Source organism: Meles meles, chromosome 7 (assembly GCF_922984935.1).
Source record: "Meles meles chromosome 7, mMelMel3.1 paternal haplotype, whole genome shotgun sequence".
Taxonomy (NCBI): domain Eukaryota; kingdom Metazoa; phylum Chordata; class Mammalia; order Carnivora; family Mustelidae; genus Meles; species Meles meles.
In genome coordinates this window covers 74,605,619-74,625,319 of record NC_060072.1, presented here as the reverse complement: position 1 = coordinate 74,625,319, position 19,701 = coordinate 74,605,619, and the positions used below count along the sequence as shown (strand labels likewise).

Below are 19,701 nucleotides of genomic sequence, written 5' to 3'. Positions count from 1 at the left end.
ATATCATCCTATTTTATGTATTTTTGAACTTTTCATTATAAAACAGTAATGTACAAAAAGCAAAAGCTCAAATAAATGAAAGTAAAATTTGATTTCAAAATATAAGTATTGTAAATTAAGATTTCTACAAATTTAGGGGCACCTAGTTGGGTCAGTCAGTTAAGTGTCTGACTCTTGGTTTCAGCTCAGGTCATGATCTCAGGATCTGAGACTGAGCCCTCTGTCAGGCTCTATGCTCAGTGCAGAGTCTGATGGAGATTCTCTCCTTCTTCCTCCCCCTCTGCTCCTCCCCTCTGCTCATGTTCTCTCTGTTCTCTCTCTCTCTCCCTAAAGTAAATTAATAAAATCTTAAAAAAAAAAAAAAGAATTCTGCTAATTTAGTAAAAAAAAAAAACCTGAAGAATTAGATAATACTATCAAACAATCATATATATTCACATATTTGTGTGCATATACATATACTTATATGGAGAGATATTTCTACACATACATGATACACTAGAACATTACATCTCTCTGAGAATATATATCCTCTGAATACTTATGGAACAAATACAAATTCAGTCATATATTTAGCCACAAAAACAACTCGTACAAGTTTAAGTCAAAAAATAGTAAAATAGGCAAAGGATATGAATAGACAGTTTAAAGAAAAGCATATCTAAAGAGCCAACAAGTTCATAAAAAGATGTCAAATTTACTAGTAATTAGAGGAGTGCAAATTAAAGTAATAAAAGATACTACTTTTCACACATGAGATCTTCCAATATTTAAGAGTATGTAGATCTAGGGGCACCTAGGTGGCTCAGTGGGCTGAACATCTGCCTTCAGCTTGGGTCATGATCCCAGGGTCCTGGGATTGAGCCCCATGTTGGGCTCCCTGCTGTTTGGAGAGCCTGCTTCTCCCTCTCCCCTCTGCTTATGCTTTCTCTCTCTCTCTCTCAAATAAATAAATAAAATCTTTTTAAAAAAGAGCATGTAGATCTTAAAAACACTGGTGAGTGAAAACTAAACAAATCTATGACAAATGCCAGATATATAAATTAGAAATACATACAACAAGCATGTTAAAAGGACACATACAACAAAAGGGTACACACTAGACATTAGAATGGATTCCTGGAGTGGTGGGAAGTGAGACTGGGAAATGAAGACAATGGAAATAAATGGAAAAATAAATAAAATGAACTTGTGGCTTGACGGATATAGAGGAATACAATACTCTAGTACTACTGATAGAAATATGAAGTGTCAATGACTTTCTAGAAAATAATTTGACAACATATTTTAATATGTCCTAGAAACAGTGGGATGTTCATAAATAGAATAACTAAATAAATCCTCCATGCTGTGAAATATTATATAGCCATTAAGGGAGCACTAAAACTATACTTGGTACCTTGAAGAATTCTTTAAGACATTATTGAATGAAAGAGGGTACAGAAAAGTGAGTATACAGTGAGGCCATTTTAGGTAACAGTGATCCCCCCATCTCTTTAAATGTGCTTGTGTGTGTGTGCACACACGCATATGTATGAAAGAAAAAAATATATACACTAGATATTAGTGGGAGGAATAATCTAATGGAATGGGGAAGGATAGGAGAGGGAAATTAATGAATGTCAAATTATATCATTGGAGGTATTTGTAGTCAGAGATTTAAGGAAAATTTATGTTTGTTTGTTTAAAGTATGATTTTCTCAGGGGCGCCTGGGTGGCTCAGTGGGTTAAGCCGCTGCCTTCGGCTCAGGTCATGATCTCAGAGTCCTGGGATCGAGTCCCGCATCGGGCTCTCTGGTCAGCAGGGAGCCTGCTTCCCTCTCACTCTCTCTGCCTGCCTCTCTGCCTACTTGTGATCTCTCTCTCTGTCAAATAAATAAATAAATCTTTAAAAAAAAAAAAAAGTATGATTTTCTCAGATAGTTGGAATTTCAGGCTACATAGGGGATGTGTGGGTCAGATGGGCCTTGATTATTGCCTGCTCTGATAACTCTTCTTTATACATACACAATCCTGGCACTAAGTTTGTTATCTCTATGATGTGTACTATTTGTGCAATCTTTGCAGTTGTAGTTCTTTCATCGTTTCATTATACACATAATTTTTAAGAAAAATAGTGAAAACTTTGCTAGATAGATAAAAGTTGTCAATCAGTAGGCCCTTGTTCAATATTTATTTTGGAATATGTAACTGGTCTTGGTTACTAATACTTAATTGGTTACTAATTACATATTGGTTGGTTACTAATCTGTAACTAGTCTTGGTAGTAACTGTGTCTTAGGAATTATACTGACTAAGGAAAAACTTTTTTTGTCATTTTTTTTTACAGTTTTACTTTAATTTTTTTTAATTAAATTATATTTTGTGGGCTTTTTTTTGTCATTTAGAATGCATTTTAGTAAATGAGGTATGCTGAGAAAGAAATGTAAAGGAAGAACCTCAAAGCGTAACAGAGCTCATGCTAGACTTTTGAATCTTAGCAAGCTTTAGTTGCAAATACTGATACAAATGTACACCCTGTTTATGTAAGGTCTGAGTGCAAGTGAAGAGCATAAATATTTGGAATTGGTACCAGTACCATGTAATTTACTGTACTGTATTTGTATTTCAGATGCCTGTGGTGCTTCATGAAGAACATTTCCAGATATATCACAGACATTAAGCCTCTGCCTCCCAACATAAAAGATAGACTGATTAAAATAATGAGTATCCAGGGGCAGATAACAGATTCAAATATAAGTGAGGTAAGATTATGTAAAATTGTGGGTCACCTGGGTGGCTCAGTGGATTAAAGCCTCTGCCTTCAGCTCGTGTCATGATCCCGGGGTCCTGTGATTGAGCCCCGAATTGGGCTCTCTGCTCAGCGGGGAGCCTGCTTCCCTCTCTCTCTCTGCCTGCCTCTCTGCCTACTTGTGATCTCTGTCTGTCAAATAGATAAAAATAAAATCTTCTAAAAAAATTAAAAAAAAAGCGTATGTAAAATTGCAAAGCAAGCATATTACATTTTACTGTTTAGATGTGGTTTCAGACTTTTGGAGCAATGGCATATAGTAGGCTCAGTAATAATTTTAAAATATAACAAAACATTGGGGTTCTTTTTTTCCCCTCTGGGTAGCCAACTAAGCTTGGCTAATTGGCTATTCTATAAGGCAGTAAGTATAGTAAGGCCTTCTAACCTGAACTGAAATCCTAGCTTTGCCACTCTTTCTGACATTGAGCCTCAGTTCTCTTAACTGTAAAATGGGGTTGCAGCCGTCATCACTGTCTGCCAAGACTCTAGTCTACACTAGGCTTGTCTACTACAGAAACTCTGATTCTAACCAGTTGCTGACTTTACTACACATTCTGCCCAAAGTCTATGATCAAAAGGAATCTGATCATAGCACTCCAGCACATGACTGTCCCTGTAACATTGTAATTGCAGTTAGATGTGCCATTAGTGTTTCTTTTAACATTAACCCGAGGTATCTGTAATGCTTTGTTTTCTTCATTTAGCTTGCACTAGAACATAGACATTTTAGTGTTGTTGTCTGCTTAGCTCTATCGAGGTAGAATAATATCCCCAGGTTCTTATTGTTAATGGTTCTGTGGATGTATCTAGTTTGTGTGTGGTCCACAGAATAATCATTATGACACTACAGAAAACTGGTGGTTTTCTTCACTTTCCCACCATCCACATTTTGTTCTCACACATTAACCTATTTTGCAGTAGCTTAGATTTTTGTTTTATGGCAATCCTTAATATTCATTTAAACCTAATTCTACCTGAGGGAAAAAAAAAAAAAACAAAATCCAAAAAACAACCAGCCCTAATTTTACCTGAATAGAAAAGGGCTAAGGAATGAATGACATAGAAAAAAACAAATATGATTTATTTGGTGCTCTCCCTTGTTCTCCATCTTTACAAGTCCTACTTACAAAATTATTAAAAAAGCCAGATCTAACATCCGTTACAAAGTTGCATGCATCATTGGATGGCTCTCTTTGAAATATTTCCTAAATCTTTTTATAGTTGGCTGGAGGAGACCTTTCTAAACATGACACCAGAGTTAGAAACTAAGAAGAAAAAAATTGATGGATTTGATTACCTAACAATATGAACTTCCTTATAGCTAGAAGAAAAAAAAAGAAGCAAAATCAAGTAACAAAGTAGGAAAAATATTTGCAATACACATGTAATTCTACAGGTTTGTTATCTTGACAATTTAAAGAATCCAATAAGAATAATCCAATAATTTAATAAACCAATAAGAAAAATCAAAACAAATACTGAAATAAAACAACAGGAAATACTCAAAGGAAAATATATAAATCCCTATTAACATATAAAAGGAAATTTAACCTAATTAGTAATAAAAGTCACAGTTTCTTTCAGTTTGGCAGATTTAAAAAAATACCCAGTGTGGACAGTGGTGTGGTCAATAGTCACTTTTATCTCCTATTGGTTGAAGTGTAAATTGATAAAAACAAAAACAAAAACAAAAAGCCTTTTAGGAGGACAGCTTGCCATTAACTATCAAAAGTCCTAAAAAGGTGCTTACTATAGACTCAACAATTTTAGTCCTAGTATTTTTTTCGAGTTTTATTGAGATATAACTGACATATAACATTGTGTAAGTTTAAAGCAAACAATATAACATGATGATTTGATGCATTTATACATTGCAAAATGATTACCACAGTAGGATTATTTAACATCTCCATCACTTCATATAATTATAATTTACTTCTGACATTAATTCTAAGAAAATATGGAAAGCACACAAGTATGCTTATCATAATATTTATAATAATAGATGACATTATGTATAGTATACATTATAAGCAAGGCACCTCACTTCTCACAAAATATTATCCCCATTTTAATAATGAGGACATTGAGGGCCACACACACACATACAAAAACCAGAGCTTGGGGGAGGAGTCAAGATGGCGGAGAAGTAGCAGCCTGAGACTACATCAGGTAACAGGAGATCAGCTCGATAGCTTATCTAAACATAGCAAACACCTACAAATCCAACGGGAGAGCGAAGAGAAGAAGAACAGCAACTCTAGAAACAGAAAATCAACCACTTTCTGAAAGGTAGGACTGGCGGAGAAGTGAATCTAAAACAACGGGAAGATAGACCGCGGGGGGAGGGGCCGGCTCCCAGCAAGTGGCGGAGGAACGGAGCACAAAATCAGGACTTTTAAAAGTCTGTTCCACTGAGGGACATTGCTCCAGGGGCTAAACCGGGGTGAAGCCCACGCGGGGCCAGCGTGGCCCAGGCCCCGCAAGGTCACAGAAGGATCGGGGGTGTCAGAGTGTCGGAGAGCTCGCAGGTATTAGAACGGAGAAACCGGCTGCAAAGACAGAGCCGAGGACTGAACTCTCAGCTCGGGGTTACCTTGAACTGGTCGCGGGCTGGGTGAGCTCGGAGCGCGGCTAGAGGCTGGGGATACGGGAGTGATTGGGTGCTGTCCTCTGGGGGCGCACTGAGGAGTGGGGCCCCAGGCTCTCGGCTCCTCCGGGCCAGAGACTGGGAGGCCGCCATTTTCATTCCCGTCCTCCGGAACTCTACGGAAAGCGTTCAGGGAACAGAAGCTCCCAAAAGCGAACCCGAGCCGATTACTTAGTCCGGCCGCCGGTAAGGGCGGTGCAATCCCGCCTCGGGCAAAGACACTTGAGAGTCACTACAACAGGCCCCTCCCCCAGAAGATCAACAAAATATCCAGCCAGGACGAAGTTCATCTATCAAGGAGAAAGCAGATTCAATTCCTAAGACAGCAGAGCAATTCCAGAGGAGGAGAAAGCAAAGCACGGAACTCATGGCTTTCTCCCCATGATTCTTTAGTCTTGCGGCTACTTCAATTTTTTTTTCTTTTTTCAATTTTTTATTTTTTTTTTCTTTTTTCAATTTTTTTTCTTTTTTCTTTTTTCTTCTGCTAAATTTTTTTAAAAACTTTTACCCTTTTCTTTTTTAACGTTTTTTGACTAGTTCATCTAAATATATATATTTTTTCTTTCTTTTTTATATTTTTTTATTTGTTTTATTTTTTAAATTTTTTCTTTTTTCTTTTTTTTTCAGAACCTGTTTTTTATCCCCTTCCCCCCCCCCACAATTTGGGGTCTCTTCTGATTTGGTTACAGCGCATTTTTCCGGGGTCTTTGCCACCCTATTAGTAGTTTATTTGCTCCTTCATATCCTCTTATCTAGACAAAATGACAAGGCGGAAAAAATCACCACAAACAAAAGAACAAGAGACAGTACCGAAGGCTAGGGACCTAATCAACACAGACATTGGTACCATGTCAGATCAAGAGTTCAGAATGACGATTCTGAACATTCTAGCCGGGCTCGAAAAAGGCATGGAAGATATTAGAGAAACCCTCTCTGGAGATATTAAAGCCCTTTCTGGAGAAATTAAAGAACTAAAGTCTAACCAAGTTGAAATCAAAAAAGCTATTAATGAGGTGCAATCAAAAATGGAGGCTCTCACTGCTAGGATCAATGAGGCAGAAGAAAGAATTAGTGATATAGAAGACCAAATGACAGAGAATAAGGAAGCCGAGCAAAAGAGGGACAAACAGCTACTGGACCATGAGGGGAGAATTCGAGAGATAAGTGACACCATAAGACGAAACAACATTAGAATAATTGGGATTCCAGAAGAAGAAGAAACAGAGAGGGGAGCAGAGGGTCTATTGGAGAGAATCATTGGAGAGAATTTCCCTAATATGGCAAAAGGAACAAGCATTAAAATCCAGGAGATGCAGAGAACCCCCCTCAAAGTCAACAAGAATAGGTCCACACCCCGTCACCTAATAGTAAAATTTACAAGTCTTAGTGACAAAGAGAAAATCCTGAAAGCAGCCCGAGAAAAGAAATCAGTAACATACAATGGTAAAAATATTAGATTGGCGGCAGACTTATCCACAGAGACCTGGCAGGCCAGAAAGAGCTGGCATGATATATTCAGAGCACTAAACGAGAAAAACATGCAGCCAAGAATACTCTATCCAGCTAGGCTATCATTGAAAATAGAAGGAGAGATCAAAAGCTTCCAGGACAAACAAAAACTGAAAGAATTTGCAAACACCAAACCAGCTCTCCAGGAAATATTGAAAGGGGTCCTCTAAGCAAAGAGAGCCTACAAGTAGTAGATAAGAAAGGTACAGAGACAATATACAGTAACAGTCACCTTACAGGCTAATAATGGCACTAAATTCATATCTCTCAATAGTTACCCTGAATGTTAATGGGCTAAATGCCCCAATCAAAAGACACAGGGTGTCAGAATGGATAAAAAAACAAAACCCATCAGTATGTTGCCTACAAGAAACTCATTTTAGACGCGAAGACACCTCCAGATTTAAAGTGAGGGGGTGGAAAACAATTTACCATGCTAATGGGCATCAGAAGAAAGCTGGGGTGGCAATCCTTATATCAGATCAATTAGATTTTAAGCCAAAGACTATAATAAGAGATGAGGAAGGACACTATATCCTACTCAAAGGGTCTGTCCAACAAGAAGATCTAACAATTTTAAATATCTATGCCCCTAACGTGGGAGCAGCCAACTATATCAACCAATTAATAACAAAATCAAAGAAACACATCAATAATAATACAATAATAGTAGGGGACTTGAACACTCCCCTCACTGAAATGGACAGATCATCCAAGCAAAAGATCAACAAGGAAATAAAGGCCTTAAATGACACACTGGACCAGATGGACATCACAGATATATTCAGAACATTTCATCCCAAAGCAACAGAATACACATTCTTCTCTAGTGCACATGGAACCTTCTCCAGAATAGATCACATCCTGGGTCACAAATCAGGTCTCAACCGGTATCAAAAGATTAGGATTATTCCCTGCATATTTTCAGACCACAATGCTCTGAAGCTAGAACTCAATCACAAGACGAAAGCTGGAAAGAACCCAAATACATGGAGACTAAACAGCATCCTTCTAAAGAATGAATGGGTCAACCAGGAAATTAAAGAAGAATTGAAAAAATTCATGGAAACAAATGATAATGAAAACACAACAGTTCAAAATCTGTGGAACACAGCAAAGGCAGTCCTGAGAGGAAAATATATAGCGGTACAAGCCTTTCTCAAGAAACAAGAAAGGTCTCAAGTACACAACCTAACCCTACGCGTAAAGGAGCTGGAGAAAGAACAAGAAAGAAACCCTAAACCCAGCAGGAGAAGAGAAATCATAAAGATCAGAGCAGAAATCAATGAAATAGAAACCAAAAAAACAATAGAAAAAATCAATGAAACTAGGAGCTGGTTCTTTGAAAGAATCAATAGGATTGATAAACCCCTGGCCAGACTCATCAAAAAGAAAAGAGAAAGGACCCAAATCAATAAAATCATGAATGAAAGAGGAGAGATCACAACTAACACCAAAGAAATACAGACAATTATAAGAACATACTATGAGCAACTCTACGCCAACAAATTGGCCAATCTGGAAGAAATGGATGCATTCCTAGAGACATATAAACTACCACAACTGAACCAGGAAGAAATAGAAAACCTGAACAGGCCCATAACCAGTAAGGAGATTGAAACAGTCATCAAAAATCTCCAAACAAACAAAAGCCCAGGGCCAGACGGCTTCCCAGGGGAATTCTACGAAACATTTAAAGAAGAACTCATTCCTATTCTCCTGAAACTGTTCCAAAAAATAGAAATGGAAGGAAAACTTCCAAACTCATTCTATGAGGCCAGCATCACCTTGATCCCAAAACCAGACAAGGATCCCACCAAAAAAGAGAACTACAGACCAATATCCTTGATGAACACAGACGCAAAAATTCTCGCCAAAATACTAGCCAATAGGATTCAACAGTACATTAAAAGGATTATTCACCACGATCAAGTGGGATTTATTCCAGGGCTGCAGGGTTGGTTCAACATCCGCAAATCAATCAATGTGATAGAACACATTAATAAAAGAAAGAACAAGAACCATATGATATTCTCAATAGATGCTGAAAAAGCATTTGACAAAGTACAGCATCCCTTCCTGATCAAAACTCTTCAAAGTGTAGGGATAGAGGGCACATACCTCAATATTATCAAAGCCATCTATGAAAAACCCACCGCAAATATCATTCTCAATGGAGAAAAACTGAAAGCTTTTCCATTAAGGTCAGGAACACGGCAGGGATGTCCATTATCACCACTGCTATTCAACATAGTATTAGAAGTCCTAGCCTCAGCAATCAGACAACAAAAAGAAATTAAAGGCATCCAAATTGGTAAAGAAGAAGTCAAACTATCACTCTTCGCAGATGATATGATACTATATGTGGAAAACCCAAAAGACTCCACTCCCAAACTGCTAGAACTTGTACAGGAATTCAGTAAAGTGTCAGGATATAAAATCAATGCACAGAAATCAGTTGCATTTCTGTACACCAACAACAAGACTGAAGAAAGAGAAATTAAGGAGTCAATCCCATTCACAATTGTACCCAAAACTATAAGATACCTAGGAATAAACCTAACCAAAGAGACTAAGAATCTATACACAGAAAATTATAAAGTACTCATGAAAGAAATTGAGGAAGACACAAAAAAATGGAAAAATGTTCCATGCTCCTGGATTGGAAGAATAAATATTGTGAAAATGTCTATGCTACCTAAAGCAATCTACACATTTAATGCAATCCCTATCAAAATACCATCCATTTTTTCAAAGAAATGGAACAAATAATCCTAAAATTTATATGGAACCAGAAAAGACCTCGAATAGCCAAAGGAATATTGAAGAACAAAGCCAAAGTTGGTGGCATCACAATTCCGGACTTCAAGCTCTATTACAAAGCTGTCATCATCAAGACAGCATGGTACTGGCACAAAAACAGACACATAGACCAGTGGAACAGAATAGAGAGCCCAGAAATCGACCCTCAACTCTATGGTCAACTAATCTTTGACAAAGCAGGAAAGAATGTCCAATGGAAAAAAGACAGCCTCTTCAATAAATGGTGCTGGGAAAATTGGACAGCCACATGCAGAAAAATGAAATTGGACCACTTCCTTACACCACACACGAAAATAGACTCCAAATGGATGAAGGACCTCAATGTGAGAAAGGAATCCATCAAAATCCTTGAGGAGAATGCAGGCAGCAACCTCTTCGACCTCAGCCGCAGCAACATCTTCCTAGGAACAACGGCAAAGGCAAGGGAAGCAAGGGCGAAAATGAACTATTGGGATTTCATCAAGATCAAAAGCTTTTGCACAGCAAAGGAAACAGTTAACAAAACCAAAAGACAGCTGACAGAATGGGAGAAGATATTTGCAAGCGACATATCAGATAAAGGGCTAGTATCCAAAATCTATAAGGAACTTAGCAAACTCAACACCCAAAGAACAAACAATCCAATCAAGAAATGGGCAGAGGACATGGCCAGACATTTCTGCAAAGAAGACATCCAGATGGCCAACAGACACATGAAAAAGTGCTCCACATCACTCGGCATCAGGGAAATACAAATCAAAACCACAATGAGATATCACCTCACACCAGTCAGAATGGCTAAAGTTAACAAGTCAGGAAATGACAGATGCTGGAGAGGATGTGGAGAAAGGGGAACCCTCCTCCACTGTTGGTGGGAATGCAAGCTGGTCCAACCACTCTGGAAAACAGCATGGAGGTTCCTCAAAATGTTGAAAATAGAACTACCCTATGACCCAGCAATTGCACTACTGGGTATTTACCCTAAAGATACAAACATAGTGATCCGAAGGGGCACGTGTACCCGAATGTTTATAGCAGCAATGTCTACAATAGCCAGACTATGGAAAGAACCTAGATGTCCATCAACAGATGAATGGATCAAGAAGAGGTGGTATATATACACAATGGAATACTATGCAGCCATCAAAAGAAATGAAATCTTGCCATTTGCGACGACATGGATGGAACTAGAGCGTATCATGCTTAGTGAAATAAGTCAATCGGAGAAAGACAACTATCATATGATCTCCCTGATATGAGGACATGGAGAAGCAACATGGGGGGGTAGGGGGATAGGAGAAGAATAAATGAAACAAGATGGGATTGGGAGGGAGACAAACCATAAATGACTCTTAATCTCACAAAACAAACTGGGGGTTGCTGGGGGGAGGTGGGATTGGGAGAGGGGGAGCGGGCTATGGACATTGGGGAGGGGAGGCGAACCATAAGAGACTATGGACTCTGAAAAACAACCTGAGGGTTTTGAAGGGTCAGGGGTGGGAGGTTGGGGGAACAGGTGGTGGGTGATGGGGAGGGCACGTTTTGCATGGAGCACTGGGTGTTGTGTAAAAAGAATGAATACTGTTACGCTGAAAAAATTAATAAAAAGGGAAAAAAAAAAAAAACCAGAGCTTGATCACATTCATAGGGTTCAAACTCAGACTGCTTCCAGAAGACATGTTCTTAATCACTATACTGTATTGCTTTCTAAATCAGCCTAAATGTTCAGTCGAAGCATTTGTCAGTGTAGAATGCATGTAATATGTTATGGTACATGCATAGAATGGAACAGAATACAACCACAATAAATCGTTTTTGTAAAAAGTGCTCATCTTATAAGTAAATATAATCTGATCCCATTTTTCTTCAGTTTTTTTTTTTTTAACTCAAAAAAAATCAGAACTAATATTATGTTTTTCTCTGGGTATTGATATTATGGTTAATTTTAGTTATAGTGGATAAAAGCATGGCCTTTAGAATTAGAAAGAGCTGGTTTTCAATCCTAGCTCTGCTTTTTTTTCTTTTCTTTTTTGGGCTGTGTACTTTGTTTTACTACTTGAGCTCCAGGTGCCTCAATTCCCGGATTTATAAAAAGTCTTTCGGGGTCTGTCTGTGTTTGAGAGAGAATATTAAATGATGTAATGTACATAGCACACTTTTTGTATCCTTCCTGGTAAGTGCTCAATAAATAGAAATAGTTATTTTACCGTTTTTATAACTTTTCAATATTGTCTGATTCTTTTACATTAGTACTTTTATTCAGAAAAGTAAAGGTATTTCTACATGGAAAAAAGTAGAAAGCAGCCTGAGAAGGGAGAAGATTCTCTCTTCTCCCTCTGCCCCTTCCCATCCCCTCATTCTAAAGGAGGTAAGGAAGGAACAGGAGAGGAGGGAGGAAAGGAGAGAGGGAGGGAGGAAGGAAGGAAGGAAGGGAGGAAGAGATAGAGGGAGGGAAGGAGCGAGGAAGGAAGGAAGAGCCAAGGAAGGGAGCTCAGAACACTTTGAAATCAATTTGCTGTTTTTTGCCCTTAAGTAAAGAATCAGTAATACTAGATTTGTTTGTACTCGCTCCCAATAAGAATGAAGGACATAAATGTTATAGAAAAGCAATACTCACATCCTATAACCATTCAGTATATAGAGACTAAATACTCATACCTGCTGAGCAGATGCACATAGCTAGGATCTCTAATAACAGTCAGAACTACTGGAAAAAGATAAGCGCATGCCACCACCTTGATTATCCTTCTCAGGTCTGGTGGGTCCTTACTCTCTACCAGCTATCTCATCAAAGCCATGTGTCTCAGTAAAGACTTTGGTAGCACTAGGAACTGTACCTCCAATTGAAAGTGGGCATATTTTTTCCTGCTTTATGTGTGTGTCTGTACTCAGATAGGTTTTTATATTCTTTGCTATATTTTCCATCCACCATTTGTCTGTCATGACCACCAAAACACTAAATATGGAACAAACTTTTATATTTATAGGAAAATTTAATTTTTTGCAATCATGTGTTTTTTATAGATTTTACACCCTGAAGTCCAAACTCTAGATCTGCGAAGCTGTGATATTTCAGATACTGCTCTCCTGCACCTGTGTAACTGCAGAAAACTAAAGAAATTAAATTTAAGTTCCTCAAAAGAAAACAGGATTTCCATAACTTCAAAAGGTATGTTTATTAACACTGAATAAATTGATAGATTACTATTCTCCATCTAATATAATTTTGGAACAACAAAGGGTTAGTAAATATGTCAAAAGTGAGTATGAAGATGTTAAAGAAGCAGAAACTGTGTTTATCAATAGAAATATTCAAGCTAAGATAAAGAATCCAAATTAGAATTCCAACTTATAACCATTGCTGGAAGTTAAGTGATACACTAAGTCACTACTTATAATTTAAAGATATTCAAAGTAGGGGCGCCTGGGTGGTGCAGTCAGTTAAGCATCCGACTCTTGGTTTTGGCTCAGGATCATGATCTCAGGATCATGGGATGGAGCCTGGCATGCATTCAGCTCCAGGCTCAGTGAGTCCTCTGCTTAGGGTTTCTCTCTCCCGGTTCCTCTGCCCTTCCCCCTCCAACCCTCATTCTCTCTCTCACACTCTGTCTCAAATAAATAAGTAAATCTTTTTTTAAAAAAAGAGAGAGAGAGAGAGAAACATATTTAAAGTAAACATGGATGGACATCCATGTAAGAGAGCTCAGAACACTTTGAAATTGATTTGCTATTGACCAGTTCATACTTTGTTAAGGCTTTCTTTCTTTTTTTTTTTTTTTAAAAGATTTTATGTATTTATTTGACAGAGAGAGATCACAAGTAGGCAGAGAGGCAGGCAGAGAGAGTGAGAGGGAAGCAGGCTCCCCGCTGAGCAGAGAGCCCGATGCGGGACTCGATCCCAGGACCCCGAGATCATGACCTGAGCTGAAGGCAGCGGCTTAAACCACTGAGCCACCCAGGCGCCCCTGTTAAGGCTTTCTTGATGTAAAATTACCATAGAAAGTTAAAGCACCATCAGATTAAATTTTCTAGGCACTCTCCTATCAGTCTGTACAATGACAGTTTATTTTATGTTTTTATGGGTTGGGTTTTTTTAAGATGGCACTACCATCTGTCATCATACAACACTATTACAACACCACTGACTATATTCCCTATGCTACCTTTTATCCCCTACAACGCATAGTTTTTTTTTTTTAATCTTTTTTTTTCTTTTTTTTAAAGATTTTATTTATTTATTTGACAGACACAGATCACAAGTAGGCAGAGAGGCAGGCAGAGAGAGAGAGGGAAGCAGGCTCCCCGCTGAGCAGAGAGCCTGATGCGGGACTCGATCCCAGGACCCCGAGATCATGACCTGAGCCGAAGGCAGTGGCTTAACCCACTGAGCCACCCAGGCGCCCCCGCATAGTTTTTTTATAGCCAGTCAAACCACATTTTTCAGTGTCATTATTACATGAATTAGAGGACTTTTGCCCTTTTAAAAAAATCAATAAAGGATTTTAACCTTTTCCTTCAATATCAGAAAGAGGGACTTGGGCACCTGGGTGGCTGAGTCAGTTAAGCATCTGTGTTGGCCTAGTTCATGATCCCATGATCTCAGGGTCTTGGGATTGAATCCTGTGTTGGGCTCCCTTCTCCACAGGGAGTCTGCTTCTCCCTCTGCTCCTCCTCCCACTAGTTCTCTCAATCTCTCTCTCTCTCAAAAAATAAATAATCCTTAAAAAAAAGAGGAACTTATTTGACTAGCTAGGTTTCTGAGAAGTTTTGTGAGTCGTTGGCTGTATTTTGAGATCATCTTGGTTAGCCAGTTAGGCTATTCTTAATATTACATAGAAGCCTAAGTTTTTAAATGTTTACACAAATAATGCCCCACAAAAAATACTCTTATTTTTGTGGCACATTATCATGTACCAGTCTCCAAGGTGTATTTATATCAGTTTAATTGGATTTAAATGTCAAAAGGGGAAGAGAATGGAGAGGCGGAAGTATGATCCCTAAGGATAAGCCTGAAAACAATCACCTAAGACATTTGGGCAATTTAACTTTTGATTTCTCTTCAGACTCCATAAGAAAATTAACTTTATTACTTTAAAACTTTTGTTTTAATAAAAAGGAGATTCATGTATTATTTAATGATCTAATTTCATTCTGAATGTTTTTGGCTATTTCCTAAAGGCAAATTTAGTTGTCAACAATAAAGGCTTGCCACTGCCTGCAGATGTTCTCAATGATATACTACAGCCTATGTAGAGAATTCCAAAAATATTCCAAGAGAGTTTTAATGATGACAGCATCACTGGAAAATAAGTATATCCTCAGAGATGGACTACTTCACAAAAGGCTAACATACAGTTGGATATATCAATACTGGTGATTGCTAAAATGAAAATCAGTCGCATTTCTCATGTATATACGTGTATAGCTTATTGATACATAATTGTTTTCCCCCAGGAATAAAAGCTGTGGCTTCCTCTTGTTCATACCTGCATGAGGCTTCTTTGAAAAGATGCTGCAATCTCACTGATGAAGGAGTCCTTGCTCTTGCACTCAACTGCCGGCTGCTAAAGATCATTGATTTAGGTGGCTGTTTAGGTATTACTGATGTGTCCTTACATGCATTAGGAGAAAACTGCCCATTTTTGCAGTGTGTTGATTTTTCAGCTACTCAGGTAAATGAAATAGAGACTTGAAATATTAAGACTGTATGTGTTTGCCCAGTGATTTTCCATGACTCACCAGAAGAACATAATTTTTTTTATTTTTGTTGGAATTGTTGACAACCTCATGCTTCCATAATTATACAACGTGGCACATTCCTGTCAATTATTTTAAGCAAGAGTGAAAAAGATAAGGGTGGCTATAAGATAAGTTTGCTGAATGGTGTTAGGGTCTGTGATCCATCTCTGGGGGGCGTCCTCATCCTCGGCTTGTTTTACATGACCTGCGTGAACCCAGGCCCTGATGCCTTCTACTTTTATTGCTGTGGGGGTGGACAGAATAACAATAAATGGTCCCTTCCAGTGAGTCTCCAAGTTTCCCACTTGGTGGTGGCATATCCAAACCAAGTCTGGGTTGGTAAGGATGTGGTTCCACCTCCGTCTCCATCTCAGTGTGGGCAGTTTGGATCCCTGCATGGGCTAGACAGACTGTAATGCCTGCAGTGACTGGAGTACAGCCTGATCAGTCATTTCTGCTAGGACAACCTCTTATAGCCAAGGGTAGAGTGAGGGGGGGTGGGGTCTCCCGAACATTATTTCAAATGGAGTCACCTTGTTTACTTGTTTTTGCCTTGAGGAGGGCAAAAGGAAGGAGATCCGTCCATCCACTGCCAGTCTCCAGAATTAGCTTTGTCAAGGTCTCTTTAAGAGTCCGGTTTCATTCACTCTACTTGCCTGGAGCTCTGGGGCCGGTAGGCACAATGTAGTTTCCAATTAGTGCCCGTGGCCTTGGCCAATGCCTGTGAGACTGAACTCACAAATGCAGGGCTGTTGTCTGACTCAATCACAAGGTAACCCAAACCTCTAGTAGCTTTTTGGCTACCACTCTTGCCATCTCATGTTTGGCAGAGAAAGCCTCTACCAGCCTACTGTCCAAATAGATGTTGGCGGTCTTACCCTTGGCCATCTGCGGTGCCTTGGTGAGTGCAATCAGCTCCACTTTTTTTGCGCTGAGGTTCCGTGTGGCAGGGCCACCGTCCAGAGTTCCTGCTCAGGAGAAACCACCACAGCCCCTGCATACCTCTTTCCATCGACCATGTAGCTATTCCATCTATGAACAGTGTCATCTCTGCATCCAGGAGGGGAGTGTCTCTGAGATCTGGCCTTATTCCTGCGACCTGGGTTAGGACCTCCCCCAGTCATGTGGGTGGTCAGCCAGCTCCTCTGGCAGCAACGTGGCTGGATTTAGCACCGCCAGGGGCCAGAAAGTCACTTTCAGTTCATTGAGGAGGAGGGCCTGATACCCCGTCACTTGGGCGTTTGTCATCCACTGGTCTGGTGGAGTCCGGAGAAGGCCCTCTATAGTGTGAGTGGTGGTCAAGATGAAATTTTGACCTGAAGTCAATTTACTTTGATCCTTGACCAGGAGAGCCATGGCAACAATTATGTGGAGGCAAGTGGGGAACCCAGCCGCTACTGGATCTAGTTTCTTGCTAAGATAGGCTACTGGCCTTTGCCAAGGCCCCAGAGTCTGAGTCAAAACTCCTTTGGCCACCCCTGCCTTTTCATCCACATACAAGTGGAAGGGCTTGGTAACTGCTGGGGCACTCAGTAAGGCTGTTTGTAACTCCCAAAATACTCCTCCTGCCTCAGCTGTCCACTCTACCATAGGGAGTCCTCCCTGAGTCAGTTCATAGAGAGGTTGGGCAATCTCTGCGAACTGTGGTATCCACAGCCAGCAGTGGCCCACTGTTTCAGGAAACTCCCTCACTTGTAGGGGCGTGGTGGGGCGGGGGTATCGGGTGATCACCTGTTTCCTGGACTCAGACAGTGAATGCACTCCCTCGTGGAGATCAAAGCCAAAATAAGTGGCGTGGCTCTGACAAAGCTGTGTTTCATTGCTGACACCTGATACCCTTTTTCCTGCAGAGTCTGTAAGAGAGCTTTCGGCCCCCATAAGCATGACTCCTAGTCCTCAGCAGCTATTTCTGCCATTCCCACTAACTCAGTCAGATTCTTCCCTTCAAATCCTTCAATTTTCTGAAGTTTCCTCCTTATATCTGAGGCTGACTGAATGGCAAAGACAAGATCGTCTAAACAAGCTATTGTGCAACTTCTCTGAAGTTTACCTCAAGTTGTCTAGCTTAGGTAAATAAATATTTAAAGACAACCAAATCTAGAATTTAATAGCCCTAAAGTTGTGTTATTAAAACATAATTTTTCTCTCTAAAATCATTTCCACAGATAGCCAAATCAGGACTAATTTATTTGAAAAACAAATCCAGTTTTAACTTGGCCTAATTATTTACATAAGCTCAGCAAAAGCAGTGAGTGAGCATATAGATCTTTTAGAATCTGTTTTGCTGGAACTTCTTATAAGGAATCTCTAGGTTGAACTTTTAGTAGCCTTTCCAGGCCAGAAGCCAAGCCACGTACTTGCCATCAAGCATGCCTGCAATACCTGTCAGATTTGGGTGAATTCCTCTTCCTGAGGTCCCCTAAGTATCCTGAGGTTCCTGTATCTGCCAGGAAGTGACATTCTTTACTCACCTGGTGAGGCTGCTGGGGCTCTGTAAGCAAGGTATCAGGCCAACAGTTCCAAAGGGCTTTATGGCTCCAGGTTTTATAAAGTCGACCTTAGTTCCTTTAAGCTGTCTGGTCATATCTGAGTCTTTTTCAAATATGACATTCCAGTGAAAGCCTTGGTAAAATAACCAGTGTTTCCAATGGTGTCCTGTTATAAGGAGAACAGATTCTTATTGAACTTATGCAAATGACTGATTGCCATGGAAGAAAGAATACTTGCTGAGACCTTTTGAGTTTCAGAGGGTTCAGATAGAGAGAGAAGTTGAATGCCTTGATTTGTTTACAAATGAATACTTTTACATCTCTGTAAGTTACAGATAACTTAAGAAAAAGTTTCCTTAGTCTGGAAGAGCAAACATTACAGAACCAGTAATTGTTTAAAATAAGACAAAACATTAAGAGACACAACATTATAATATTTCAGTTCATCTAGTCCCATGTTGCTAATTCTAGTTTAGTCCCAAGGCAGCTCTTACTTCTGGAAATTTTTACCCAATTCAGTTCCAGGATTTCAACATATCAAAGACCTGTATTTGTCCTGAAAGTCTCCCATATGAATTTCCTTTAAGGTGGAATTCATTTTATAAGAGAATTAAAACAATTACAAATGACAAGAACTCAGAATAGATGTGGTTAAATATCGAGTGATGACCCTTATCAAAACATCAAAACTTTAGGAAATGTATAGAACCTCTAGAGTATTTACAGCATTTACCCAAATGTAACCCAAGATTTATCGTTGGTTTACTAGTACTTCCTGAGTAACTTAGCATATCAAGGAAAAGCCTTATGAGTCAAAAGAGATCTCATTTACAATCCTGGGCAGGCAAAGAGAAAAGCATTTACATTTTCTTAGAAACATCTCCATCTCTAGTGAAGACTAAATATTAACCAATTGTGAACTGTTACAACAGAATTCTTAGAAGGGAAATTTATGAATGAGTTAAGCACAAAACATGTTTACCAACAGATTTCAAAAGCACAAACCTAGTTCTAGCAACCAGTGCTCTAGCATTTAATCCCATTTGGTTAAGACCTAGATGTCCAACAAATTAATTCCATTTGTCATCCAAGCAAAACTTTAAAGTTTCAGGTTACCAAAGACTTTGAAATCTACTTTAACAATTACGCATTAAAACTTTGAGACAGACAATTGACCATCAGTTTTAGTCATCTCTTTGCTAACAGATTTCAGCAAATAACATGAACTTATTTGACCCTCAGTAAACTTTGATTGAAGTTTCACATTTACTGCTGTTAACTCAAAAGACATGTTCATCCTAATTAAATCAACAAACTTAACTTAGTTCAAATACTGATTTACATTCCACCTGGGCCCACTCCACTTTGAATGTTTACCTGAGACATAGGTGGGAAGATCTGGAGTGAGGGGGTGTTAGGTCCAGGGGGTGCTCTTCTTGTTTCCTTACAGTGAAAAGAGAAGGAGCCATGGTGCAGGAAGTACCAAGGATGGTCTAGAGGCCAGTTATGCAGGCCGCACCCGAGCTGGTGCAGAAAGAGAACAGGGAGACAGAAGAACAAAGTGCCACCAGAAGGCTGAGAAAGGGTTCCCAGTTTTAGAACTCATCAGCTCCAACAGAGGAGCAGATGCCATACCTTCCTGCCAGCAAGGGGGGAGGGGCTAGGCAGTCCACATCGGGCCAGAGAAGGCAAGGAATTTCCCTGAAACAAAGGGAGTTTTG

At 39.4% G+C, this 19,701-nt stretch overlaps 1 protein-coding gene across 1 annotated transcript in view; it reads left to right on the top strand.

Moving 5' to 3' along the window:
* AMN1 (antagonist of mitotic exit network 1 homolog) overlaps window positions 1-19,701 on the top strand; it is a 73,891-nt gene that overhangs the window by 28,257 nt on the left and 25,933 nt on the right. The window contains exons 2-4 of the mRNA XM_046010711.1: window positions 2,612-2,744; window positions 12,777-12,921; window positions 15,207-15,424. Coding sequence (XP_045866667.1) covers window positions 2,612-2,744; window positions 12,777-12,921; window positions 15,207-15,424 — 496 coding nt within the window. The remainder of the gene's footprint in view (window positions 1-2,611; window positions 2,745-12,776; window positions 12,922-15,206; window positions 15,425-19,701) is intronic.